The following is a 26,396-nucleotide window of genomic DNA, read 5'->3' as shown; positions in this document are numbered from 1 at the left end:
TCAAAGAACCAGGTTTTTGTTTCATTTATCTTTTGTATTTTTATTGTTGTTGTTGTTTCAGTTTCATTTAGTTCTGCTCTGATCTTGGTTATTTCCTTTCTTCTGCTGGGTTCGGGTTTGGTTTGTTCTTGTTTCTCTAATTCCTTAAGGTGTAACCTTAGATTGTCAGTTTGTGCTCTTTCAGATTTTTTATGTAGGCATTTAGGGCTATGAACTTTCCTCTTAGCACGGCCTTTGCTGTATCCTAGAGGTTTTGATAGGTTGTGTCATTATTGTCGTTCAGTTCGAAGAATTTTTTTTTTTTTTGAGATGGAGTTTCACTCTTGTTGCCCAGGCTGGAGTGTAGGGACACAATCTCGGCTCACTGCAACCTCTGCCTCCCGGGTTCAAGTGATTCTCCTGCCTCAGGATCCCGAATAGCTGGGATTACAGGCTTCCACCACCACCCACCACCATGCCTAGCTAATCTTTTGTATTTTTAGTAGAGATGGAGTTTCACCATGTTGGCCAGACTGGTCTGGAACTCCTGATCTCAGGTGATCCACTGGCCTCGGCCTCCCAAAGTGCTAGGATTACAGGCGTGAGCCACGGCACCTGGCCCCGAAGAATTTTTTAATTTCCATCTTGATTTCATTTTTGACCCAGTGGTCATTCAGGAGCAGGTTGTTTCATTTCCATGTATTTGCATGGTTTTGAAGGTTCCTTTTGGAGTTGATTTCCAGTTTTATTCCACTGTGGTCTGAGAGAGTGCTTAATATAATTTCAGTTTTCTTAAATTTATTGAGGCTCATTTTGAGACCTATCATATGGTCTATCTCAGAGAAAGTTCCATGTACTGTTGAATAGAATGTGTATTCTGTGGTTGTTGGGTAGAATGTTCTGTAAATATCTGTTAAGTCCATTTGTTCTAGGGTATAGTTTACACTGTTTCTTTGTTGACTTTCTGTCTTGATGACCTGTCTAGGGCTATCAGTGGAGTATTGAAGTGCCCCACTATTATTGTGTTGCTGTCTATCTCATTTCTTAGTTCTATTAGTGATTGTTTTATAAATTTGGGAGCTCCAGGGTTAGGTGCATATTTATTTAGGATTGTGATATTTTCTTGTTGGACAAGGCCTTTTATCATTATAATGACCCTCTTTGTCTTTTTTAACTACTGTTGCTTTAAAGTTTATTTTGTCTGATATAAGAATAGCTACTCCAGCTTGCTTTCGGTGTCCATTTACATGGCATGCCTTTTTCTACCCCTTAAGTTTATGTGAGTCCTTATGTGTTAGGCATGTCTCTTGAAGGCAGCAGATGGTTGCTTAATTCTTATCCATTCTGCAATTCTGTATCTTTTAAGTGGAGCATTTAGACCATTTACATTCAATGGTAGTATTGAGATGTGAGGTATCATTCCAGTCATTGTGCTATTTGTTGCCTGTACACCTTGGGTTTTTGTGATTTTGCTGTTTTTCTAAATTGTATTTTTGTTTTATAGGTCCTGTGAGATTTATGCTTTAAAGAGGTTGTGTTTGGATGTGTTTCCAGGATTTGTTTCAAGATTTAGAGCTCCTTTTAGCAGTTCTTGTAGTGCTGCCTTGGTAGGGGTGAATTTTCTCATCATTTGTTTGTCTAACAAAGATTGTATCTTTCCTTCGTTTATGAAGCTTAGCTTCACTGGATACAACATTTTTGGCTGATAATTGTTTTGTTTGAGGAGGCTAAAGATAGGGCCCCAAACCCTTCTAGCTTGTAGGGTTTCTGCTGAGAAATCTGCTGTTAATCTGGTAAGTTTTTCCTTTGTAGGTTACCTGGTGTTTTTGACTCACAGCTCTTAAGATTCTTTTCTTCATCTTAACTTTAGGTAACCTGATGACAATGTGCCTGGGCAATGATCTTTTGGCAATGAATTCTCCAGGTGTTCTTTGAGCCTCTTGTATTTGGTGTCTAGGTCTTCAGCAAAGCCAGGGAAGTTTTCCTCTATTATTCCCCAAAATAAACTTTCCAAACTTTTAGATTTCTCTTCTTCCTCAGGAACACTAATTATTCCTAGATTTGGTCATTTGACATAATCCCAGACATTTTGGAGGCTTTCTTCGTATTTTATTATTCTTCTTTGTCTTTGTTGGATTGGGTTAATCTGAAGACCTTGTCTTTGAGCTCTGAAGTTCTTTCTTCTGCTTGTTTGATTCTATTGCTGAGAGTTTCCAGAGCAGTTTGAATTTCTCTAAGTGTGTCCAATGTTGCCTGAAGTTTTGATTTTTTTTATTTATGATATCTATTTCCTGGAATATTTCTTCCTTCACTTCTTGTATCATTTTTCCGATTTCCTTACATTGGGCTTTGCGTTACTCTGGTGCCTTCCTGATTAGCTTAGTAACTAATCTTCTAAATTTTTTTTCAGGTAAATCAGAGATACCTTCTTTGGATCCATTGCTGGTGAGCTAGTATGATTTTGGGGAGTGTTAAAGAGCCTTGTTTTGTCATATTACCAGAGTTGGTTTTCTGGTTCCTTCAAATTTGGATAGTCTCTGTCAGAGGGAAGGTCTAGGGTTCAAGGCTGTTGTTCAGCTTCTTTCGTCCCTCGGAGTGTTCCCTGGATGTAATTAGTGCACTTCCTGTTTCCTAGGGAGGTGGTTTCCTGAGAGCCAAGGTGTAGCGATTGTTACCTCTCTTCTGGATCTAGCCACCCAGTGCAAATTGTTACAAAGTTCGCTGGAGGTTTCCTTCTTCCTGTGGCCTTTTTCAGGTGCCTCTGGCAGCCCTCCTGAAGGATCCCTGTGAGGCAGGGTGGAAGTGGCTACCTAGGGGACTTGGAGAGCTCACAGGGCTTTTCCCACTGCCTCCTCTACCCCTGTATTCCCCTCGGCTCTCTAAATTGACTCAGCTCCAGGTGAAGTCAGAATCTTCTCCCGTAATCTAGACCTTCCGGTTCCCCATTGGGGGTGCGTGTTCAGGGTGGGTGATCTCTCCCACTTCTGCAGTTTGGGCATTCACAGTATTTGGGGTGTCTCCTGAGTCCTGCAGGAGCCATCCGCTTCCTTTAGAGGGTTTGTGGGTTCTCTTGGCTTTCCTAATGTATTCCTGCCGTCATTCTGGAGCCAAAGTTCACGACATGAGCTTCCACACACCACTCTGTTTGTCTGAGTGAGAGCTGAAATCTAGTCCTACCTCTTGTCCTCCATGATCTGTCACAAAAAATCCTCCTCATGTTGGAATTTTAATAGTTACTCCCAAATTTCTCTGCAGCAATGAGATGGCAAATTGTATTTTCTAATTGATTATTTGTCTGCAACAATTATTCTTACATAATTCCTATTATTTTCCAATGCACTAAGGAAGAAAATCTTCAATTTTCATTACTGGCATTAAAGCCTCTGTCTATCTTTTGTTGACCTAAAGCAAGAAGCTGAGGCACAAAATATCATTTTAAAGAGTTTACTTGAACCAAAATGAGAATAGCTGCCCAGAACACTTAGACCCAAATAATCTTGGACATGAGCTTTGTTAGATCTTTGTTGCAAACAGGTTTCAAAGGCAAAAAAGGTGGACAAAGAGTGAGCCTTGGTCCTTCACTCTATATAATTGTTTGGCTTTTCATTTTGTTTACAGTGCCATTATTCATAAGATTTAAATTTCGGTCGATTTTAGTCAATTTTTTTTCTTCTTTATGACATCTAAATTGTTATCTTACTGAGCAGGTCTTCCTTATCTGATATATATTATAATAATATATATATAATAAATAGATTTTTCTATATTTTATTTTAAACATATTAAAAACTGGGTTTGATATACTTATTAAAAACTGGGTTTGATATTTTATTAGGAATCAATTTTATGTACATAAAATACTGCTTTAGCGAGTAACATTTTAAAAAGCCATGGTGAGAGCAGTATCCTGGCTCTGTTTCTTAGGTAAAGGGCATGATTCTGATGTTTTTCCTCCCATATTGTGTCTACTAGGAATTTCTGCTAGACAACTTCAGTTAGAAAATTGAAATTTTTAATTTGTGATTTCCCAAGAATTTCAATGAGGCTCGTGGGTTCCAGCTTTACTCAATGTCGGCGGAGGAGGCCACAGGGCTTCCACTTCACTTCATTATTGTGTGAGCTACACTGGTAGACTTCCAACGCAGTGCCACCCTTACATGGCCTGCAGGATGGTGATGCAGGTTTTCACTTATTCTTTGATTGAATTTGCTAATATTTGATTTGAAATGTTGCATCTCTCTTCATAAGCAGAGTAATGCTACAGTGCTCTTTTCTGATGCTGCACCCGTTTGGGTGTTACAGACACACCAGCATCTGACAGTGATCAGGGTTGCCCATTTCTTTCACTATGCTCAGGATTACCTTGTCTAGAATAAGATTTGGGTTTTTTGTTTTGAATAACTGGTAGATCTTATTTGTGACTCTGGTCCTGATAACCTCTGGGGTGGCAGATCTTTGGTTATGGGCTCAGTTCTGGGTGCAGTTAGTCTATTCGGGCCCATAAGTCTTTCCTGTTCTTTGTTTTCTACCGCCTTCCTATTACGCCTTTTCATCTGCTTCACATTTCTCAACTTCTTATGGTAAAAGCGAATTGAGTTACGTTCACTGCCTCATACTTTTCGACAAGTGTAGTTAAAGACTGTTTTCCTATGACCTGCCCCCGCCCCCACAAATTTTGATGCATGGTCCTTACGTTGATGTTAGTTCAAAATAGGTTTTAATTCAAATAAGAATTTCTTACATTACACTGGAGCACCCACATGTAAGTGTAATTTCACATAAATGTAAAACTTAAACTGTGCCTGACTCTCCTGACATGTGGCTTTTCCTCTCCCTCCCTTACTTGCTAGACTCTCCTGCTTCTCACTCCCATGTTCTCCACTCATGCCCCTGTCCCCAAACCAGATCACTTGACTCCCAAATGTTGATATTTGAAGTGTGTGTGTAAGGGGAAGGGGGCGTGATAAATGAAACTAGAATAGTGAGAAGTTGGTGTAGACAGCATAGTGGGCTCAAAGGGATTCACTGGGCACCCCGTTTTAATCAGCACGCCCTTGCTGTGATCTGAGCGCTCATGGCATGGCCTTGCCATGATCCTGATGCTCATGGTGTGCCCTTCCCATGATCTGCATGTCCATAGCATGCCCTTCCCATTATTTGAGTGCTCATGGTATGCTCTTCCTGTGATCTCAATGCTGATATCGTGCCCTTCCCATGATGCAAATGCTCATGGCATGTACTTCCCGTGATCTGAATGCTCATAGAATGCCCCTCCTATGATCCAAATGCTCATGGCATGCCCTTTCCATGACCTGAATGCCCACGGCGTGCCCTTCCTGTGTTCTGAATGCTGATGGAGTGCCCTTCATATGATCTGAGTGCTCATGTGTGCCCTTTCTGTGATCCAAATACTCATGCTATGTCCTTCCCGTGACCCAAATGCTCGTGGCGTGTCCTTCTGATGATCTGAGTACTCATCGCGTGCTCCTCCCGTGATATGAGCGGTCATGGTGTGCCCTTTCCATGATTTGAATGCTCACTCGGCTACACCTAAAGAAGTCACGCACAAGCATTTTCTTTTGAATGTTGTTAATAAAAACAGGACTCTGCTGAGTACACGTTCTGTATCTTGGGTTCTCAATCAATAGTGATGCATCCTGGAAATCCCCCCGATGGAGCTCCGAGCCCTCCCTGCTCACGGCTGGACTGTTCCATGCTCCAGGTCACAGCCATGGGTGTGCCCTTCCGTGTTGCAGCCTCTGCCCCAGCGTGGATCACCAGAAGTGACACTGCCAGGTTGGAAGGCGGCTTTAGCACTGCTGTGCTGGTACTAAAATGTCTAAAAATTCTGTGCCCTCACAGCAACAACTGAGTTCACCCCTTACCCACATCCACCATCCACACTAGTAACAGCCTTAATTGTTTTTTTTCTCATTTTTTTCTGCTTGTTTGGCAGCAAAAAAGAGATAGTTCATTGTTACATTAGTTGCTTTCCCTGAATGTTAGTAAATTTTAAACTTGTCCTTTTTTTTTTTTGGCAATTTGTATTTGTTCAATGAATGATCTATTCATAACCTTTGTCCATTTTTCTACTATTTGACTGTTAATTGATTTTAATTGCTCCTTTCCACTCTAGATGTTAACTCTCTCTCACTTTTCTTACAAATATTTTTCTCCAGCCCCATCAACCCAGAACTCTCAGCATGGAGCACTTTTATATTTTATGAGGCCAGGTCTCCTTATGTGTTGATGGCTTCTAGGCTCAGTTGTGGTTCAGGAATCTCCTTTGCTCAAAGTCAGCAGTGACCTCCTGGGTGGGACTGCAGCACGGGTTTCCATGCATCTTGCACAGTGGACAGTCGGGTGCGTTTTATTCCCATCCAGATGGAAAACCAGCTGGTTCCACCCTCCTTCTCCCCATAGGCCTAGATAACGCTTTGTCACAGGAGAACTGGTATCTGGTTCTGGGCTCTCTGTCTTCCTTTATTAACAGATGCATCTATTCTTGTTGACAATACTGTGTGGACTTGATCATAGCAGCCTTATAGTGTATCCTATTGTCTGTCAAGTCAATACTGCGTCACTATTCTTTTCCCTAGTTGATTAAGGAATATATAATGGAATTGGTGTCTTCATATAAACTTTAAAATTAATTTATCCTTTCAAAATGAAAACATACTATCATTATTCTAAATGAAATTGCATTTAATGTATACACTCATTTAGAAAGAAATGATCTTTTCTCAGATTTTCATATATTTAATGATGTTTTATGATTTTCTTTTTGTATGTCATGTGATTATTTTGTTAAATTTACACACCTGATTTTGATCAACTTTTTTGTCATTATGAAAGGGATATTTTTTCTCCATTACCATTCGTGGTACTTTGCTAAAGAACAAAACAAAAAGAAAAAAAGGACAAGAACATTTTTATACTTTTCCACAGATTGAAGACACTTTTTAAAAAATTTGATCAAATTTTTAGAAATTTTAGATGTTGTAGACATCTAACATAGCATTAAGAAAAAAGATAATTTTATTATGGTTTAAATCTTATTTTCTCTTATAGTAGTTTTACCAGCTCTTGTTTAATTTCTAGACTTTGGTCTAACAGAGATAGTACTAAGTACCAACAATGATAGTGGTTGTTTCTGCTAGTCCTTAATTTTAAATTAAATTGTTCCATTGTTTAACTGCTCAAGATAATATTTGTTATTGCTTCTACATTATATTTTAGCAATTCCAATCTACTCTATTCCATTTCTATTTAACCAGGAATGGTAAGTAATAGTACCTTGTATTATTGCATTTTAAGTACCTGTGATATTAATTTTTCTTCTTTAATATGTCGACACCCTGGATAATATAACCCTATTCAACACGGAACCATTCTGTGAATAGATTCTATTTGACTCTGGTAATTGCCTTTTGATTGGCTGCCCTATCTTTTATTATTTTATTAGAAGGGGATACTGACCTGTATGCCCCATCCTTGGCCTGTTTTCATCAGAGGCCAACACAAAAGTTTCGCTGACTCTGTAGAACGCACTGGGGCCCTTTCCATCTTTTCTGTGGCTGAAATAGTTTAAGCAACCTTGGAGTTACCTATCCTTTCGAGATTTGATGGAAGTTCACTGTCAGTGCCATCTGATCCCTGGATTTCTGATCACCTTGTCTGTCTCTTCCATCCTCATTGTCCTTTGGAGTTTTACATTTCTTCTTGGAAACATTGTGGTTATTTCCATTTTGTTAGGGAGTCATCCATCAGCTCTTCATTTTCCAGTGTGTTGCCATGAAACTGCATAGACAGTCGCTCCTGATTCTTCTCGTCTCTCCTGCGCACCTGAGCCCTGCTCCTTTCTCATTCCAAATCCTGCCTCACTCTGTGCCCTTTCTTTGTTTTCCACACTGGGTTGTGAAGCAGAGCTTTATGTTTTCTTCCCACCAGTTCTTTTATTCATAGTTAATTAATTTTAACTTCTGCGTGTATTAATTTAACTTTCTCATTTACTTTTGCTTTAGCTCTCTGTTCCTCAACTAAATTCTTAAAATAGCTACTTAATTTCTTTGTTTTTGTTGTTTTGATGAAAGCAATTTAAAGACTATAAATTTTCTTCTGAGGGAGGCTTTGCTGGTGTTCTTGAATTTTCTTAACAAGCAAGTTAACCTTTCATTGATTTCTAGAGAGACTTTCAGTTCTTCTTAAGAGTCTCTTTGAATCAGTTATTAGGAGAATTTGCAGCTCCTTGTTATTTATTTGTAATTTTATTATTATTTGTGCTCCTCAATTTGATTCCTCTATTTCCTCTTATTCTTGGGGCCGCTGGGCCTGTATAATCCGAAGGGCGTGCACTGAAGTTCCCGCTATCATGATTTTCTTGGCTTTCTTACTCTCTTGCTGAATTTCAGCTCCTGCCTGGGTTCCCTGCTGGCCCTAAGTTCTCACATCCTCTGCTCTGAGCCTTGCAGGCCTCCCTAAGGGCTCTCAGTAGAAGCGCTTTTTTTTTTTTCTTTTTCTTTCTTTTCTCTTTTGAGACAGAGTCTTGCACTGTCACCCAGGCTGGAGTGCCGTGGTGTGATCTCAGCTCACTGCAAGCTCCACATCCTGGGTTCACACCATTCTCCTGCCTCAGCCTCCCGAGTAGCTGGGACTACAAGTGCCCACCAGCACGCCCGGCTAATTTTTTGTTAGTAGAGATGGGGTTTCACCGTGTTAGCTAGGATGGTCTCGATCTCATGACCTCGTGATCTGCTCACCTTGGCCTCCCAAAGTGCTGGGGTTACAGGCGTGAGCCACCTTGCCCAGCTGGAAGTGCATTTTTTAATGCACGACCTGTGGATCCTGTGCTGTCTCTGAACCAGGGCTGGGGCGTCCTCGCTGCCCCCACCCCCCACCCCCACCTGGCCTTGGGCTGCACGGCTGCCAGGCCAGGGTGCTGCCCAGAGGGGTTCTCACAGCATCTGCTTTGCTGCTTCACCACAAGGCTGACTCCCTGTCACCTGCATTCTTTTCACTGCACCTCCTGTGCCTGAGTCCATCAGGGGCTGGGCCTGTCTCCCTGCACAGCACTGCATGCCACGGCTAACTCCTGAGTGGCTGCTGCCTCGCTGGGTGCATTCCCCCACGTGACCCCAGGTCCTCTGTTCCTTCCTACTCCTCAGTGCCTGGGCTGCGCTTTGCCCTGAGAGGAACTTTTCCCTTATTTTCACTGGTAAAAATAATGTCCTATTACAAGAAGACCATGATCTTCAGGAAGAGTCTCTTTCGGGGTCTGTCCAACCTGGTCGATCTTGTGATTCTGGATGAGCGATTTAACCTCCTAAATCTAATAACACCCAGAGTAAGCCCTGACCCTGTGACACCTCCCCAGGGAGGAAGAGTTGCCAGGGAAAGGGCACGTGCTCTCTGCAACCCACAGAGCTTGCCCGACATCCAGCACAGGCGACTCTTCCCAAGAAACCTGTAAATCTGGAAAAATGTTTTAGATCTCCATGTTGTAGAAGAGAAGATGGAAGCTGGCCACAGCCAGAGTTGGAAGCCCACCCAAGGTCTCCTTACTCCCCTCTATCTGCCTTTACACTAAACAGTGATGCCCACAAAACTCTGAGACTGTTTGCTCATTGGGCTCCTAAACCAAGTCCATGGCACTGGAAAGAAAGAGGTCAGCCCTTAATTAGCGGGGCGCGGTGGTGGGCGCCTGTAGTCCCAGCTACTCGGGAGGCTGAGGCAGGAGAATGGCGTGAACCCGGGAGGCGGAGCTTGCAGTGAGCCGAGATCGTGTCACTGCACTCCAGCCTGGGTGACAGAGCGAGACTCCATCTCAGGTAAAATAAAAAGAAAAGAAAAGAAGAAAAAGAAAGAAAGAGATCAGCTCTTCCCAAAGTCAGAAGGTAAATCAGACCGGGGAGTTCATGAGCAGCTAGAGCAGGTCTGAGCAGGAACGAGACTGGCTCAGGCCAAGAGCATCTGAGCTTTAGGGAGATGTGGACTCCTAGGATGTGGGGTGCATCCTCTGGGTTCAGCCTCTTCCCCAGGCAAGAGACCACTGGTGAGCAGGCCAGGGGGGAGGTCGGGGGACTGGCTGGACCGACCCCTGCAGAGAGGACTAGAGGGGCAGAGAAACATGCGGCGCTGCAGGGTCGTCGCTGGCTTCGAGCTTCTAGAGTCTTAAAAAGGGTGAGCGGGGCCCTGGGTGACCTTGAACTCCCCTTGCCCGCAGCTCCCGGAGGAGGCCCGGCCGGCCGCGGGCACCGCCTGTCTGCCCTTCTACCGCTCTTCGGCCGCCTGTGGCACCGGGGACCAAGGCGCGCTCTTCGGGAACCTGTCCACCGCCAACCCGCGGCAGCAGATGAACGGGCTGACCTCGTTCCTGGACGCGTCCACCGTGTACGGCAGCTCCCCGGCCCTGGAGAGGCAGCTGCGGAACTGGACCAGCGCCGAGGGGCTGCTCCGCGTCCACGCGCGCCTCCGGGACTCCGGCCGCGCCTACCTGCCCTTCGCGCCGCCACGCGCGCCCGCGGCCTGTGCGCCTGAGCCCGGCATCCCCGGAGAGACCCGCGGGCCCTGCTTCCTGGCCGGGGACGGCCGCGCCAGCGAGGTCCCCTCCCTGACGGCGCTGCACACGCTGTGGCTGCGCGAGCACAACCGCCTGGCCGCGGCGCTCAAGGCCCTCAACGCGCACTGGAGCGCGGACGCCGTGTACCAGGAGGCGCGCAAGGTCGTGGGCGCCCTGCACCAGGTGCGCGGGGTGGTCCTGGGCGCCCTGGGTGGCCGCATGCAAAGCGGGGGGCGCCTCGTGTGGGTGCGCAGAATCGTGGGTTCTCTGTCCCAGGTACTTGCACAGCCATCAGGGGCGCCCACATGGGTGAGCCCGAGGTCGTGGGGCCCTGTGTGGGTGCGCAATCATGGTGGGCGCCCTTCATGGGTGTGTGGAGGGTCATCGTGAGCTCCTGTGCAGGGGCCGAAGGGTAACTCCAGCGCTGGCGGCCCCCCGGGGCCCCTCTGTCCCACCTGCTTACCCTTCAGCTGGCTGGTGATTATCCCACCAAGACACCAATAACCACAGCCCCCCAACAATGGCAGCCAGGTCACCCAGGTTTCCCTGTGCCCGCAGCCAGGCAAGGTGCTTTACAGATTTCAACTCATTTAATAATTCCCAGAACAACCCTTGCAGGTGAGTGGACCAGGGCTGCTGGTGTTTTTGTATTTCAGAGACAATGCAGAGAATGAAGAACTGACTCTGTGAGGTTTCTGAACTAGCAAGTTGGAGTCTATTTGAAACCTTTCTTCATTTTATGACTCTCTTAAGTATTGCATGAGAGGGTCTTGAGACTCAAGTTGACCTTTTATTAATTGTGTGATGGAGAAAAGCACTTACACACCTAGAAGTGCAGTCCCTGACTCTGGGGGTCTCACGGGGTTGTTATGAAGAAGGATGGGCTGTTTTACATTGAGAGTCACCATGTGCGCGTCTGTTGCACCGGGCCCTGTAGCGGCCTGGGCATCGTCTCTGCAGTTCTTGCCCTGAGCCTGCGGGGAAGGGCGCGTCAATCCTGTTCTAAAGGAGGCACTGGAGCTTTGTCCAAGGAGGCACAGGGGCTGTGCGTGGCACCGACCACCCCCAGGCAGCACACACCCCTGCCACTTTCTGGCCTTTGCTGCCCTGGGGTCCAGGCCCCAAAGGTCAGAGCAGAGGGCCTGGGAAGCCCCCATGCGCTGGGCGTTAACTCTTAGTTCCTGGGTGATGAGGGAACCTGGAGCTTCCTGGAACAGGGGCTGGCAGCAGCAGGCCCGCAGGCTTCTCCAGCAAACACGGCAGACGAGCTCACTGTCCTAACGTGCGCATCCTCACAGCAAACACAGCAGACGAGCTCACTGTCCTAACGCGCGCATCCACACAGCAGTGCTCGGCTGGGAGCATCCGCCAGACGGAGGAGGCTTGTGTGAGTGAGAGGAGCGGAGTTAGAAATGAAAGCAGGAACCTTGTCACCATGTGAAGTAAAAATCATCAGGCACCCACGTCGCTTTCAAGCAGCGACTCAGACACTTTCCTGCTTCCCTGTGCAAAGGGGAATGTAAACCCAGGAGCTGCTGAGCGGTGGAATCCAGGTCCTCGTCTCCGTGAGCCTGGACTTCCCACCACACACCTGGGGAAGCAGGTCCCAGACGGCCGCCCTCTCCCCTCTGCTCATCCCCTGAGGCCTTCGGGGCTCCTGTTTGCTTCCTTGCTGCTTCCGTGCCGCTTCCCTGACTGCGAGCTCCACAGAGGGATGTTCATCTGTTTAATTCTTTTTTTCTCAGGACCCACAATTTGCCAGGTTACTTCGTAAATATATATTGAATTTGTGAATGAAGTAGAAATTTCAAAAATAATTCTGGAAATCCTGGCCCTGCTGTAGCCTCGGGAGCAGGATTTGGTTTGAACCTTCTTTGAGTGAGAACCTCATCCAGCCCAGGGAGCTGTGAGAAAAGAGGCTGCCTCGGATCCCTGGAGCCCATTCACAGGGCCAGAGACGCCCAGTTGTCACACATCCTGCTGTCTTTCTTCTCCATGGAGTTCTGGAATTATTTAGAGGTGTGAATTGTTACCAGGCCCTGTCATTATAGATTAGAGATAGTTTAATTCCAAATTTCTGAGAATCCCACTGATCTGGAAATAATGACATTTGGTTGCCTCCTGCTGCTGCTGCTCCTCCTCCTCCTCCTCCTCTTCCTCCTCCTCTTCTTCTTCTCCTTCTTCTTTCTTTTGTGTGTGTGTGTTTTCGTTTTGTTTTGTTTTGTGTTTTTGAGACAGAGTCTCACTCTGTCACCCGGGCTGGAGTATAGTGGTAAGATCTCGGCTCACTGCAACCACCGCCTCCCAGGTTCAAGCGATTCTCCTGCCTCAGCCTCTCAAGTAGCTGAGACCACAGACACGTGCCACCACTCCCAGCTAATTTTTGTATTTTTAATAGACATGGGGTTTTGCCATGTTGGCCAGGATGGTCTTGAACTCCTTTCCTCAAGTGATCCGCCTGCCTCAGGCTCCCAAAGTGCTGGGATTACAGGCCTGAGCCACCATGCCCAGCTGCCTATTCTTATTATTAATGAAATAATAACAACAGAAAACAATAGGAAAATGTTCTTCTCTGTTTCATATTTACCTTCCTCAGTTCATTTTCTGTGTGTTCTGCTTTTTTAAAAAATGTGAACGTTCTTTTCTTCTTGGTTTTACATTTCACCTTTGAATTTCCTTTTGTGTTTTTTTAGTTAATAGGTCCTCTTTGGTGCTTTTTGCAAAAACCTTTGATACATTAAAATAATAAGTTGTGTTTAACGCGTCAGTAGAGCCGCTGCTGTAACTTCCAGCCATATTTGAAAGATCCGCAGTGGCCTGGAAGGCCTATTTTTCTCTCCCTGGTTCTATCGACTCATAGTTTGGTAACTGTGTGATCTGAATCTCTCTTCTTCTGAAAAGCATTAGATAACGAAAAGAAATGCCAGGGCAACTTTATGAAAGAGAAATAGCATCCCCCTTCTATTATTCCCCCAAACCCCCTACACACACACACACACACACACACACACACACACACACACACACACACGAGCTAGCCAGGGCCAGGATAATGCACACATCAGCAAGAGGCAAAAAGGCTCAACTCAGAGCTGGGAGTCACAGCTTTCTCCTCCATCTGTCCACACCACCTCCCGCCTCCTGCATCCGTCCACACCACGTCCCTGCTGCTGTGTCTGTCCTCACCACACCCACTCTAAGCTGTCAGGGCCCAACCCCAGCCACCCCCTGTCTGAGGATCTCGGCTCCTCTAATTTATTTTGTAGACAGCTGAGAGCGATCCCCTCCCTCAGCCCTGGGGCACAGGACTTCTGCCGTGGGTGTCTTTGGGAGGCATCTGCAGGCTGCCCTCTGTGCTGGTTCCTGGGAGCCGGCATCTCTTGGGGGACTCGCACATAGGAAGGGCTGATGAAGTTGCTCTTGCTGGCTTGAGATCCCACCCAGTTCCGTAAGCCGTGCTTCCCGCCAGGAGGAACCGAAGCTCTTGCTCTTCCATCCCAGCAGTCCTCAGCTGCTCTATGGTGTGTCATAAAACAAGAACTCACAATCAGATGCTCACTTTGGCGATAACTTTTGTGTTCTACAGACAAGAAAAGAATGAGAAAGGAAACCCTTCCCAGCACAGGTTGAGGGAGGCAGAGAGGAGGTAGCCATCCTTGGTGAGTCTGGGTGTGCCGTCCAGGCTGTGTGGAGTTTGAGATAAAGACCCAAACATCTGGCGTGGGTGTTTTCTATGCCCCGGCCATCAGATAGCAGACCTGGTTCTGGAGCACAGCCTTGATTTCCCCAGATATCCAGGGACCCACAGAAGCTTTGCTTTGGATGTGTGTGGAGGTACGACCAGACCCCGGAGGGACCACAGATCTCCCCGGACATCCCCATCCTAGGCAGGCGGATCCACGTCTCAGGGCAGGGGCTGCATCCCCGGGCCACTCGGCTGCTGACCTTTGCTGTGGCTGAGTACTGTTTCAGATTGGCTGCTCTTCTAGGCAAAGGAGCAGATGGATAAAGCCATGCTTCCAAGGCTGGAAAGAAAGAAGAAGGCCGCTTCTCTTACCTGATTGCCCTGGCCGGAACTTCCAACAGTATGTTAAATAGGAATGGTCAGAGAGGGCATCCCTGTCTTGTTCCAGTTTTCAAAGGGAATACTTCCAGTTTTTGTCCATTCAGAATACTTAGGTGCTGTTGCTGCCCCACCCAGACCCCTTTACCGGCAGGGCCCCATTCCCCAGCAGCCTCCAATGTTGGCTGACAAAATCTCCCAGTCGTTCCTCTCCAGGGGTTCCTCTGCAGGGACAGCCAGTCCCCTGCCTCAAGGCTGGACCAAGCCCAGGTGTGCCATGCTGCAGGGCTGCCTGCCGAGGAGCACAAGCCAGGCCTGGCTGTGTTGCATCCTTGGGGAGTTGGGTGCTGGCTGGGTGCCTGCTCAGCCTCCTCCCCGGAGCACCCTCAGCAAACACATGGGAGCCTCTTGTTGGACTAATAGGGCATGTTTGAGAAAATAGTGAGTGACATTGTTCTGTGGAGAGCAGGGTGGGTGACGTTGAAAGCAGTCAGGAGGTTCAGAGGAGCCTGTGCCAGGGGCTGCGTGGCTGTTTCCCACCGTCGGTGACAAGCATCGCATCTCCAGGTCTCTTAGTCCTGGTCTCCCCCTATGCTGGGGTCCTGGCTTCCCGCCACCTTCACGCCCACCATTTTCCCAAGTGTGGACCTTTCGGTCATTCCCACTGGTGAGTTGTGAAGGCCAAGAAATGGAGAGTGGCCACAAGTCAGCGCCTGGCAGCTTTGGCAGAGGCTGTGGGGAACCCGGAGGCTGGGTGAGAGCAGACATGGAGGAGCAGCTTGAAGCCGCTTGGGAAGGCAAGGCCTCTACACGGCACTGCCAGCAGCGAAAGAAGACGGGGCCCACCTGGGAGATGGGCAGGAGGGGCACCCAACAGCAACAATGCCCAGGTCTGACAGTATGGCGTCTGCCCAGGTCCAATAATTCAGAGTAACCATTTTCCCTATGTGACCGGGTAAACAAATACCAGAAGCATTTTCACAAGAATTGCCATGAAAATTCCAGAGAGCTGTTTACAAGGTTCAAGGTTTTCTTTTTCTCTTTTTGAGAAGGCACCTCCTCTATCACCCAGGCGGAAGTGCGGTGGCACAGTCATAGCTCACTGCAGCCTCCACCTCCTGGGCTCAAGCATCCTCCCACCTCAGCCACCCGCATCGCTGGGACAACAGGAGTGCACCACCCCGCCTGGCTAATTTTTAATTTTTAAAATATTTGTAGAAACAGAGTCTGACTGTGTTGCCCAGGCTGGTCTCGCTCTCAGGCTCAAGCAGTCCTCCCACCTTGGCCTCCCAAAATGCTGGGATTACAGGCGTGAGCTACCACACCCGACTCAAGATTCAAGTTTTAAGGCCCTATTGGGTTGAACAAAGGGTGCTTCTGCCCAACCTCGACAGCTCCCAGGGGAGGCTGCACTATCTGAGCCCAATCACTTACCAGGGACATTTCGGATCAGATGAGGAGCCAGTGGGGAAGAGGAGAGACACTGTTCAGAGCTCTGGCAAGGTCAGACACCGAGGAGGCGCAGTGTCTGCGAGGCTCGGATGAAGAGCACGGGTTTGCTCTCTGTTCGTAGCTGGTTGGGCACGGGTGGAGCCGGGAACCTCAGGCTCAGGCCTCAGGAGTTCTCTGTCTGTACTTGCTGCATCCCCTGGCTCACAAGTCAAACTTCAGGTCGGCAAGAAGGGAAAGTGGTGTCTTCCTTAAAATAGCTTGCACTTGAATTTGAAATTGTCTCGGCCGGGCGCGGTGGCTCACGCCTGTAATCCCAGCACTTTGGGAGGCCAAGGTGGGTGGATCACGAGGCCAGGAGATTGAGACCATCCTGGCTAACACGGTGAAACCCCATCTCTACTAAAAATACGAAAAATTAGCCGGGCGTGGTGGTGGCGCCTGTAGTCCCAGCTACTCGGGAGGCTGAGGCGGGAGAATGGCGGGAACCCAGAAGACGGAGCCACTGCACTCCAGCCTGGGCGACAGAGCGAGACTCTGTCTCAAAAAAAAAAAAAAAGAAAGAAAGAAAGAAATTGTCTCAGTCTCGGGGCTAAAGAGAGAGAGGCCTTTTCCTTTCTATTGTAGTGAGAAGAAACCAAAGAATGTTCCAGGGAGCAGAAGGTGCTGCCTGAGTTCTGAACGTGGGAAGAACACGGACCTTCTCATGTGGCTAGGAGGAGCCCCCAGGACACCTGTGTGGTTCAGAAACGTTGTCACATAAATTGCGCCTGAGGTGGAGAGGCTGTTTGCAGGATGAAGTCAGAACTACTCTCTGGGATGCTGACCCATAGCACGGTGCTTCTCACCAATGGATGAACTAGCACACGGACGGAAACCCCACTGGGGAACTTTTGGATGCCGCCTTTTCCTTCTTGTCTGTCCAGGTCTCCGAGGTGGAGCGGGACAGCGGGGAGCAGGTGCGCCCTCAGTAAACGCCCAGGCCACACAAGACTCATAGCTCTCCCTGGTCTCCCTGAAGGGCCAAATTACGTGCTTAGGAAATGCATTCTGGCGCCTGGAAGGAACATATTACAAGTGTGTAAATAATATTGGTTATTTTTAAACAATCTGCTTGCCTTCCTAAACTGGTAAGCTAAAGGAGAAGATTCATATTCTAGAATTATGCCTATTATGCTTCATTTGGATGTAGTTTATTGACCAAAATATTCCCCTTAAATACCAAAACAATTTGAGACTGATTTTTCTGTCTGAAAGAAACACTGTTAAACCTGAAAGTAGAATCTTTGTACGTAATTCTCCTGGGGCCATGTGTCAAATCGTAATTTCCAGGCCCTGCGATTGCACTGTAATTGTCCATTGACAGACCTCTGTGCCAAACAACATGCTTTGATTTAATCCTCACAAAGGCTCTAGGAATTAGGTGTTGTTGCTTTGTAGAAAAAGGAACTGCTCCCTGCTGTCAGTCATCCAGCCAGGAGTCGAGCTGCCCAGCCTGGCCCGGTGACCACCGTTGGCTCGACAGAGACGCTGTCTCTTGCCACTGCCAGCCCCATCACCATCCTGGGAAGGAGGCTCTCCAGTCAGCCCTATAAACGCACCTCCTGAATATTCATGAAAAACATCAACAAGAACGCCTTTCTGGGAAGTTCAGCTGAGGCCTTTATTGCAAGGCGAGAAGAGTCCAGCTCCCTGGGGATGTCGAGGAAGATGCTCTTCTCCACTGCCACTCGAGGCGACCCTCCTCTGGTATCCTGGGCCTCACTGAGACGCTTTTCCTTTCTGCATAGATCATCACCCTGAGGGATTACGTCCCCAGGATCCTGGGACCCGAGGCCTTCCAGCAGTACGTGGGCCCCTATGAAGGCTATGACTCCGCCGCCAACCCCACTGTGTCCAACGTGTTCTCCACGGCCGCCTTCCGCTTCGGCCACGCCACGATCCACCCGCTGGTGAGGAGGCTGGACGCTGGCTTCCAGGAGCACCCCGGCCTGCCCGGGCTGTGGCTGCACGAGACCTTCTTCAGCCCATGGACGCTCCTCCACGGAGGTGAGTGAGTGCAGTCCCTGCAGCTGGTCCCTGTGAAGTCGCCCTTCTTTTTTTATATTTTTATTATACTTTAAGTTCTAGGGTAAATGTGCACAACGTGCAGGTTTGTTACATAGGGTAGACATGTGCCCTGTTGGTTTGCTGCACCCATTAAGTCACAATTTACATTAGGCATTTCTCCTAATGCTATCCCTCCCCCTGCCCCCACCTCACGACAGATGGGGTGTGATGATCCCTGCCCTGTGTCCATGGGTTCTCATTGTTCAATTCCCACCTATGAGTGAGAACATGCGGTATTTGGTTTTCTGTCCTTGTGATAGTTTGCTGAGAATGATGATTTCCAGCTGCGAACTTATCCTTTTTATGGCTGTATAGTATTCCATGGTGTATATGTGCCACATTTTCTTAATCCAGTCTATCACTGATGGACATTTGGGTTGGTTCCAAGTCTTTGCTATTTTAAATAGTGCCACAATAAACATACATATGCATGTGTCTTTGTAGTAGCATGATTTATAATCCTTTGGGTATATGCCCAGTAATTGGATCACTGGGTCAAATGGTATTTCTAGTTCTAGATCCTTGAGGATCACCACACTGTCTTCCACAATGGTTGAACTAATTTGCACTCCCACCAACAGTGTAAAAGCATTCCTATTTCTCCACATCCTCTCCAGCATCTGTTGTTTCCTGACTTCTTAATGATCGCCATTCTAACCGGTGTGAGATGGTATCTCATTTTGGTTTTAATTTGCATTTCTCTAATGACCCGTGATGATGAGCATTTTCTCATGTGTCTGTTGGCTGCATAAATGTCTTCTTTTAAGAAGTGTCTTTTCATACCCTTTGCCCACTTTTTGATGTGATTATTTGTTTTTTTTCTTGTAAATTTGTTTAAGTTCTTTGTAGATTATGGATATTAGCCCTTTGTCAGATGGGTAGATTGCAAAAAATTTTCTCCCATTCTGTAGGTTGTCTTTTCACTCTGATGGTAGTTTCTTTTGCTGTGCAGAAGCTCTTTAGTTTAATTAGATCCCACTTGTCAATTTTGGCTTTTGTTGCCATTGCTTTTAGTGTTTTAGTCATGAAGTCCTTGCCCATGCCTATGTCCTGAATGGTATTGCCTAGGTTTTCTTCTAGGGTTTTTATGGTTCTAGATCTAACATTTAAGTCTTTAATCCATCTTGAATTAATTTTTGCATAAGGTGTAAGGAAGGGATCCAGTTTCAGCTTTCTACATACGGCTAGCCAGTTTTCCCAGCACCATTTATTAAATAGGGAATCCTTTCCCCATTTCTTATTTTTGTCAGGTTTGTCAAAGATCAGGTGGTTGTAGATGTGTGGTGTTATTTCTGATGCCTCTGTTCTGTTCCATTGGTCTATATCTCTGTTTTGGTACCAGTACCATGCTGTTTTGTTTACTGTAGCCTTGTGCTATAGTTTGAAATCAGGTAGCATGATGCCTCCAGCTTTGCTCTTTTTCCTTAGGATATTCTTGGCAATGTGGGCTCTTTTTTGGTTTCATATGAACTTTAAAGTAGTTTTTTCCAATTCTGTGAAGAAAGTCATTGGTAGCTCGATGGGGATGGCATTGAATCTGTAAATTACCTTGGGCAGTATGGCCATTTTCACGATATTGATTCTTCTTGTCCATGAGCATGGGATGTTCTTCCATTTGTTTGTGTCCTCTTTTATTTCATTGCGCATCGGTTTGTAGTTCTCCTTTCAGGTCCTTCACATTCCTTGTAAGTTGGATTCCTAGGTATTTTATTCTCTTTGTAGCAATTGTGAATGGGAGTTCACTGATGATTTGGCTCTGTTTGTCTGTTATTGGTGTATAGGAATGATTGTTATTTTTGCACATTGATTTTATATCCTGAGACTTTGCTGAAGTTGCTTATTAACTTGAGATTTTGGACTGAGGCAACAGGATTTTCTAAATATACAATCATATCATCTGCAAACAGGGACAATTTGACTTCCTCTTTTCCTAATTGAATACTCTTTATTTCTTTCTCTTGCCTGATTTTCTTGGCCAGAACTTCCAACAATATGTTAAATAAGAGTGGTGAGAGAGGGCATCCCTGTCTTGTGCCAGTTTTCAAAGGGAATGCTTCCAGTTTTTGCCCATTCAGTATGATATTGGCTGTGGGTTTGTCATAAATAGCTCTTATTATTTTGAGATACATTCCAAGAATACCCAGTTTATTGAGAGTTTTTAGCATGAAGGGCAGTTGAATTTTGTCGAAGGCCTTTTCTGCATCTATTGGGATAATCATGTGGTTTTTGTCATTGGTTCTGTTTATGTGATGGATTATGTTTATTGACTTGTGTATGTTGAGCCAGCCTTGCATCCCAGGGATGAAGCCGACTTGATTGTGGTGGATAAGCTTCTTGATGTGCTGCTGGATTCGGTTTACTGGTATTTTATTGGGGATTTCTCATCGATGTTCATCAGTTCTCCCTTCTTTCTTATGACTCACCACAGCCATGCAGACCTTCCGTATGGGCACACTTGCTGATCCTACACAGGGTTTTTAATATCTGTGGGGAAAATAAATGTGTTTAAAGCATTTTAAAAGGCTAAACTGGGCCCAGACATGGTGGTTCACGCCTGTAATCCCAGCACTTTGGGAGGCCGAGGCAGGTGGATCACTTGAGGTCGGGAGTTTGAGACCAGCCTGGCCAACATGGTGAAACCCTGTCTCTACTAAAAATACAAAAAAAAAAAAAAAAAAATTAGCCAGGCGTGGTGGCGGGTGCTTGTAGTCTCAGCTACTTGAGAGGCTGTGGCAAGAGACTCGCTTGAACCTGGGAGGCAGAGGTTGCAGGTGAGCCGAGATCTCGCTTTTGCATTCCAGACTGGGCAACAGAGTGAAAATCCATTTGAAAATAAAATAAAAATAAAAGGCTAAACCATTCTATAGTTATGATCAGCACCCTCATCTTTAGAATGTTAATGATGGGTTACCTTTGGAAGTTAATTATTTGGAAGAAAATGATTCTATTCCCCCAGTTAGTTTTTTGGAAGGGTTATTTTTAAGCTTCCCCATTTTTTCTTTATGTTCCTTTCCCAGTACTCTGTGTGTCTTTCTGGGAGCTTCTAACCTGACTCAAAAGTTGACCGGCTCCAGGTGTAGTGGGGAGAGGGGAGGGCAGGGGTGCGGCAGTGTGTCTGGCGATGCCTGCTTAGATGAGAGCTGAGTCATGCACAGTGCACCAGAGAGGCAGGGGCTGGCCCGGCCCTCGGCAGGTACCTGGCATTTGAAGACACCCAGGTCATCCCACACAGGACGATGCACGTCGTGATTCCTAAGTCTTCCTTTTGGGCATCCTAAGGCCAAACTTTAAAGACTGGTGGCATGCAGTGGTGGGTTCACACGCCACTGAGATAGAGGGACCCTGAAGGCGGTGGGGCCTGCTTTCCACACGGGGCCTTTGGAAATGACAGGAACAGTGGTCCCCAGGCACCCTGGCCACTCCCTCAGCTAAGCTCAGTCTTCCTTTCACTGTTCTGGATGTTAGAAGTCAGCAAATGCTTCTTTTTTTTGTAATCTTTCTGTTGCTAAGAAACAAAACAAAAAGCTTTAAAAACTGGTGGACTCCTTCTCCAGGCCCCTTTCTTTCTGAGGGTCCATCCCTCATGAGCCACATCATCAGTGCCAGCCCAGTGGTTCACCCGCCAGCAAGGCAGTGTCCTGAGGACATTCAGGAAACTCTGGAATCACACAAGCGGAATTCATGAACTTACACAAAGATTTGCTAAGGACAAGATTGAAATATTGTTGTTTCTCTAGAACTGAGCCGAGAACTGTCCTTGCTTTGCACATGGTATTTTCCAGGTGGTTTGGACCCACTAATACGAGGCCTTCTTGCAAGACCAGCCAAACTGCAGGTGCAGGATCAGCTGATGAACGAGGAACTGACGGAAAGGCTCTTTGTGCTGTCCAATTCCAGCACCTTGGATCTGGCGTCCATCAACCTGCAGAGGGGCCGGGACCACGGGCTCCCAGGTCTGCCAGTTCCTTCCCTTGCACACCTCACGCAGCTGCTGCAGGATTTGCCGAGTTAGCAACCTGCTGCTAGAGAGACTGATTTAAAGTAAAACAATCACAAATCTAATGCCTTCTAAGCAATGGCTCTTAAAGGACTCCAGTTCATCCAGCTATAGAGGCCACTTCGAGCTTTTCTTAGAGAGAGAAATGGCACAAAGAGGGTGGTTCTGAACCTCCCAGGGACGTATGAGCTAGGACCTTGAGAAACACCCGCTTCTAGTAGAGGGAGGAGGCACTGCACGGGCAGACAATGGCAGGTCTGCGTCTGGCGTCCCGGGAAGCTCCTGGGATGGCTAGAGTGCCCCCGTCCCCTTCTCCTCCCCCCAGCGAGATCCTAGGGCCTGCAGAGATCGTTCCACCACATCAGGACTGCTGTTAGCTAACTGGTCCAAGCTGGCCCCTGGTGGGAGTGGCTGCTCCTCTCAGGCCAGCAGCCCCCTGTGCTCCCTACACCCGACCTGGCTCCTGCCTTTCCCAGGCCCCACTGCGCAGCCTCCTCCCTGACCTGCCCAGTTCCCAACTCCCTGACCTCAGGCCCACCTCAGCCTTCCCTCCTCTGGGCTCCTAGGTGGTTCGGTTGTCTGGTCAACCTGCAGCACCTGTCCAGGCCCGATCCCCTGAGACCTCGTATTCTGTGTGCGGCTCTGTTCTCTCCATGCACCCTGGGAGCTTGGGAGGCGCCCTCCTATTGTGCGTGGGTGACATGTGACACGGACAGTGCTGGCAAGTCTTGTTCTGCCACATCCCTGGGCCTTCCTCTGTCCCCTGGCCCTTCCCCCATTCCTGCCTTCCTTACCAGTGGCACCTGGAAGGGCTGGGATCAGCAACCACACAGGCTGTGAATATCTGGGGACTAAACGTGAGTTGGGAGGATGCAGAAGGGGCCCCATGTGTGTCAGGATAATGCACACTGTCCCCCTCACTCCCTGCACCCAAACACAGCTGCTTCCTTGTTGCCAGAGCTCAGGGAGCACAGCCCACACATGCCTTCACACGCCTGGCACATACCCAGCACATGCCTGCACACGCCCAGCACATACCCAACACATGCCCAGCACACACCCACACATGTCCAGCACACACCCAGCACATGCCCAGCACATAGCCAGCACATGCCCAGCACACACCCGGCACATACCCAACACACACCTGTCTACACATGCCCAGCACACACCTGGCACATACCCAGCACACACCTGGCACATGCCCAGCACACACCCACACATGCCCAGCACATGCCCACACACACCTTGCCTCTGGCTGGGACCCCCTTTGCTGCTGGCCCTGCTCAGGCCCCACAGCTTGACCTCCTCATGTTGCCACTGCTGACTTCTCTGAGCTAACTGCGCCAGAGAGCAGGTGACCCCATCCCAGCCCTCACAACCCCCACCTTTGTCTGCTCTACTTTTCACCAACTGAAATGTGGCCAAAGGTGAAAATCCACGTTCCCACTGGCCTGTGGGTCCCCCAAAGATCATAAGCCCAGGAGGAAGGGCTGTGTTTCAGGGCTGTGGTCACTAGCACCCAGAGCTGTTGACTGGCACAGAACAGGCACTTAGGGAACCCTCACTGGATGGATGGATGGATGGATGGATGGATGGATGGATGGATGGATGGATGGATGAATGAATGAATGAATAAATGTATGTTTGGGCAAATAAACGCTGACGAGGACAGAAGGGCCTGGTGGGAAGGGAACAGGAGTAAGACCAGCACACAGCCCGACTTGTGTTCCAAAGACTTGGGTTTGGACCTGAGGAGTTCAATTTTGGATGAATTTCTTAATTAACCTGTGTGGTTCCCAGTTCCTTCCCTGAGTGCCCAGGACAGTAGAGTCAACCTCACGTTTGAGTGTTGGGGACACACACACGAGAGTGCTTGGTGTGAGCACACAGGAGGAGTCATGACACAGCAGTGTAAGAGCTGCCACGCGGGTCCCTGTGGCCTGCAGTTCGAAGCCCACTGCGTGTGTTAGCACTCTATACCCCAGCCACCGCGGAAGGCCAGACTGCGATCACGTTCTAAAAGATGGACTGAGAGACTGACACACAGACAGTTTAGGCAACGTCCCCAGGTCTGAATTCCAGCAACTGGAGGCATCGATGCACCAGAAAGGCCACAAACCCAGCAGAAGCTTCGTTAGATCTGATTAGTTAGATCTCAGGCTAAATTAGATAAAAGAGAAACGCTCGTGTCTCAGCACGCTGAGCTGGGATGGTGATTTCCGCCACGCCCTGAAATCGTTTGTTGTACTTTACTGTGAATATAAAATGTACAACCTTCCCCAAAACACTTTTTTGCGGACGGGCACAGTGGCTCATGCCTGTAATCCTAGCACTTTGGGAGGCCGAGGCGGGCAGATCACAAGTTCAGGAGTTCAAGACCAGCCTGGCCAGATGGTGAAACCCTGTCTCTACTAAAGATACAAAAAATTAGCCGGGCGTCATGGCAGACACCTGTAATCCCAGCTTCTTGAGAGGCTGAGGCAGGAGAATTGCCTGAAACCCAGGAGGCGGAGGTTGCAGTGAGCCGAGATCATGCCTCTGCACTCCAGCCTGGGTGACAGAGCGAGACTCCGTCTCAGAAAAACAAAACAGAACAGAAACACCTTTTTTGCATTCCCGTTTCTGCGGTGTCTCCCACAGGCAGGGACATCCGAAGTGATGTTGTTCCTTCCGGGCTCTGTGGCCTCCGGAGCTGTGAAGAGCTTCAGCCTCCATGTCTTTACCTCCTTCCCAGACCTTGCACATTTTCCCTCTAGAATTGGAAAAAGATGCAAATAGGTTTCCTCTCAGAGCAATAAGAAAGGAAAATGCCCTCCTAACTTCGTTGTTTTTTCTTTTTAAAATTAAGATGTCAATCTCCCACAGGTGTGAAAATGCTTTTATTGTACTAATTAAAACAGTTTGACAATGGTCTAAATTGTCAGTATAGAAACCTCTCCTCGTTTTAGAATTTTAATTTGCTCATTATTTTTGTTTTTGACTACTCTGAAAATAAATGCATTCTTTTAGTAAATAAAATAACGGCTGTGTCCCCCAAGCCCTGTGGCAAGCAATGGGCATCTGTGTTTTCTATATAAACCGAGTGTCTACAGGTTGCCTGTTACTGGAGCTGAGACATTCGTGGGGTATGTTTGGGATGGTCTAGGCTAAAGTAGACTGTGTGATAAAGATGAAATTTTGTTGGAGGTGCTGAGTTGGAGGGACACAGGTAGCCACCTCCCGGTGGCTTTGATGAAAGGGCCAGGATGGCCCATCTGGAAACAGAAAATAAGAGTGGTTTCTGCAGATACAGGGCAGCAGAGCCACTGCGGACAGCAGGAGTCAGGCTGAGGCAGCACAGCTTCTCATGGGGGATCAGGGGATCCCCTGCCAGATGCAGCAGCACCAGGGCTGTGGGGCCAGCCAAGGGGGGTGACTCTAGGAGCACAAGAGTCAGACACACACGGGTTCCTCCTGACGGTTAACCAGGGAAATGGCTCTCAGCCTGCTAAGAAATGGACTCAATAGCACCTGACAGCAGTTTTCTAAAAGCTCAGGGTGTTTTTATTTTTGTTTTTGTTTGTTTATTTGTTTTGAGACGAAGCCTCACTCTTGTTGCCCAGGCCGGAGAGCCATGGTGCGATCTCGGCTCAATGCAACCTCCGCCTCCCAGGTTCAAGCAATTCTCCTGCCTCAGCCTCCCTAGTAGCTGGGATTACAGACGACTGCCGCCACACCTGACTAATTTTTGTATTTTCAGTACAGACAGGGTTTCACCATGTTGGCCAGGCTGGTCTCAAACTCCTGACCTCAGGCAGTCCATCCGCCTCGGCCTCCAAAAGTGGTGGAATTACAGGCCTGAGCCACCGCACCCAGCCTCTAAAAGCTCAGATTTTGAATGTCGCTCATGCCTTCCTCCTCCAGTTTGTCCGTTCCTCCGATCTGTCTTCCTCCAAGTTGTTCCCACCCCTTGGCTCCATGAGTCTCTTTGTCACGTGGGCATCCCCTTCCCAGACTAACGAGGATGCCTGGCTATTTCTCCCAGTTCTGTTTGGTCTAAACACGAGACACCACAGGCCCGGCCTTCTGTCCCGCGAAAGCCTCACTGCCCCTGGGGGAACCAGCCCAGTGCTCACATGTTGCTGTGCGTGCACTTGTCCGGGACTTCTGCTGGGAGCCTGCGGTGGGCAGGGCGCTGAGGATAGAACCAGACAGTCTTAGCTAAAGCACCACACAGGGCGGGTGGATGAGCAGAGACA

General features: G+C 47.9%; 1 protein-coding gene across 1 annotated transcript in view; it reads left to right on the top strand.

Moving 5' to 3' along the window:
• Positions 1-26,396, top strand: part of TPO (thyroid peroxidase) — a 112,896-nt gene that overhangs the window by 46,165 nt on the left and 40,335 nt on the right. Inside the window, exons 7-9 of the mRNA XM_077958732.1 lie at positions 10,202-10,720; positions 17,840-18,098; positions 21,941-22,111. Coding sequence (XP_077814858.1) covers positions 10,202-10,720; positions 17,840-18,098; positions 21,941-22,111 — 949 coding nt within the window. The remainder of the gene's footprint in view (positions 1-10,201; positions 10,721-17,839; positions 18,099-21,940; positions 22,112-26,396) is intronic.

This window comes from Macaca mulatta, chromosome 13 (assembly GCF_049350105.2).
Source record: "Macaca mulatta isolate MMU2019108-1 chromosome 13, T2T-MMU8v2.0, whole genome shotgun sequence".
Taxonomy (NCBI): domain Eukaryota; kingdom Metazoa; phylum Chordata; class Mammalia; order Primates; family Cercopithecidae; genus Macaca; species Macaca mulatta.
The sequence above is the reverse complement of the archived record's forward strand: the minus strand, read 5'-3'. Positions and strand labels throughout refer to the sequence as shown.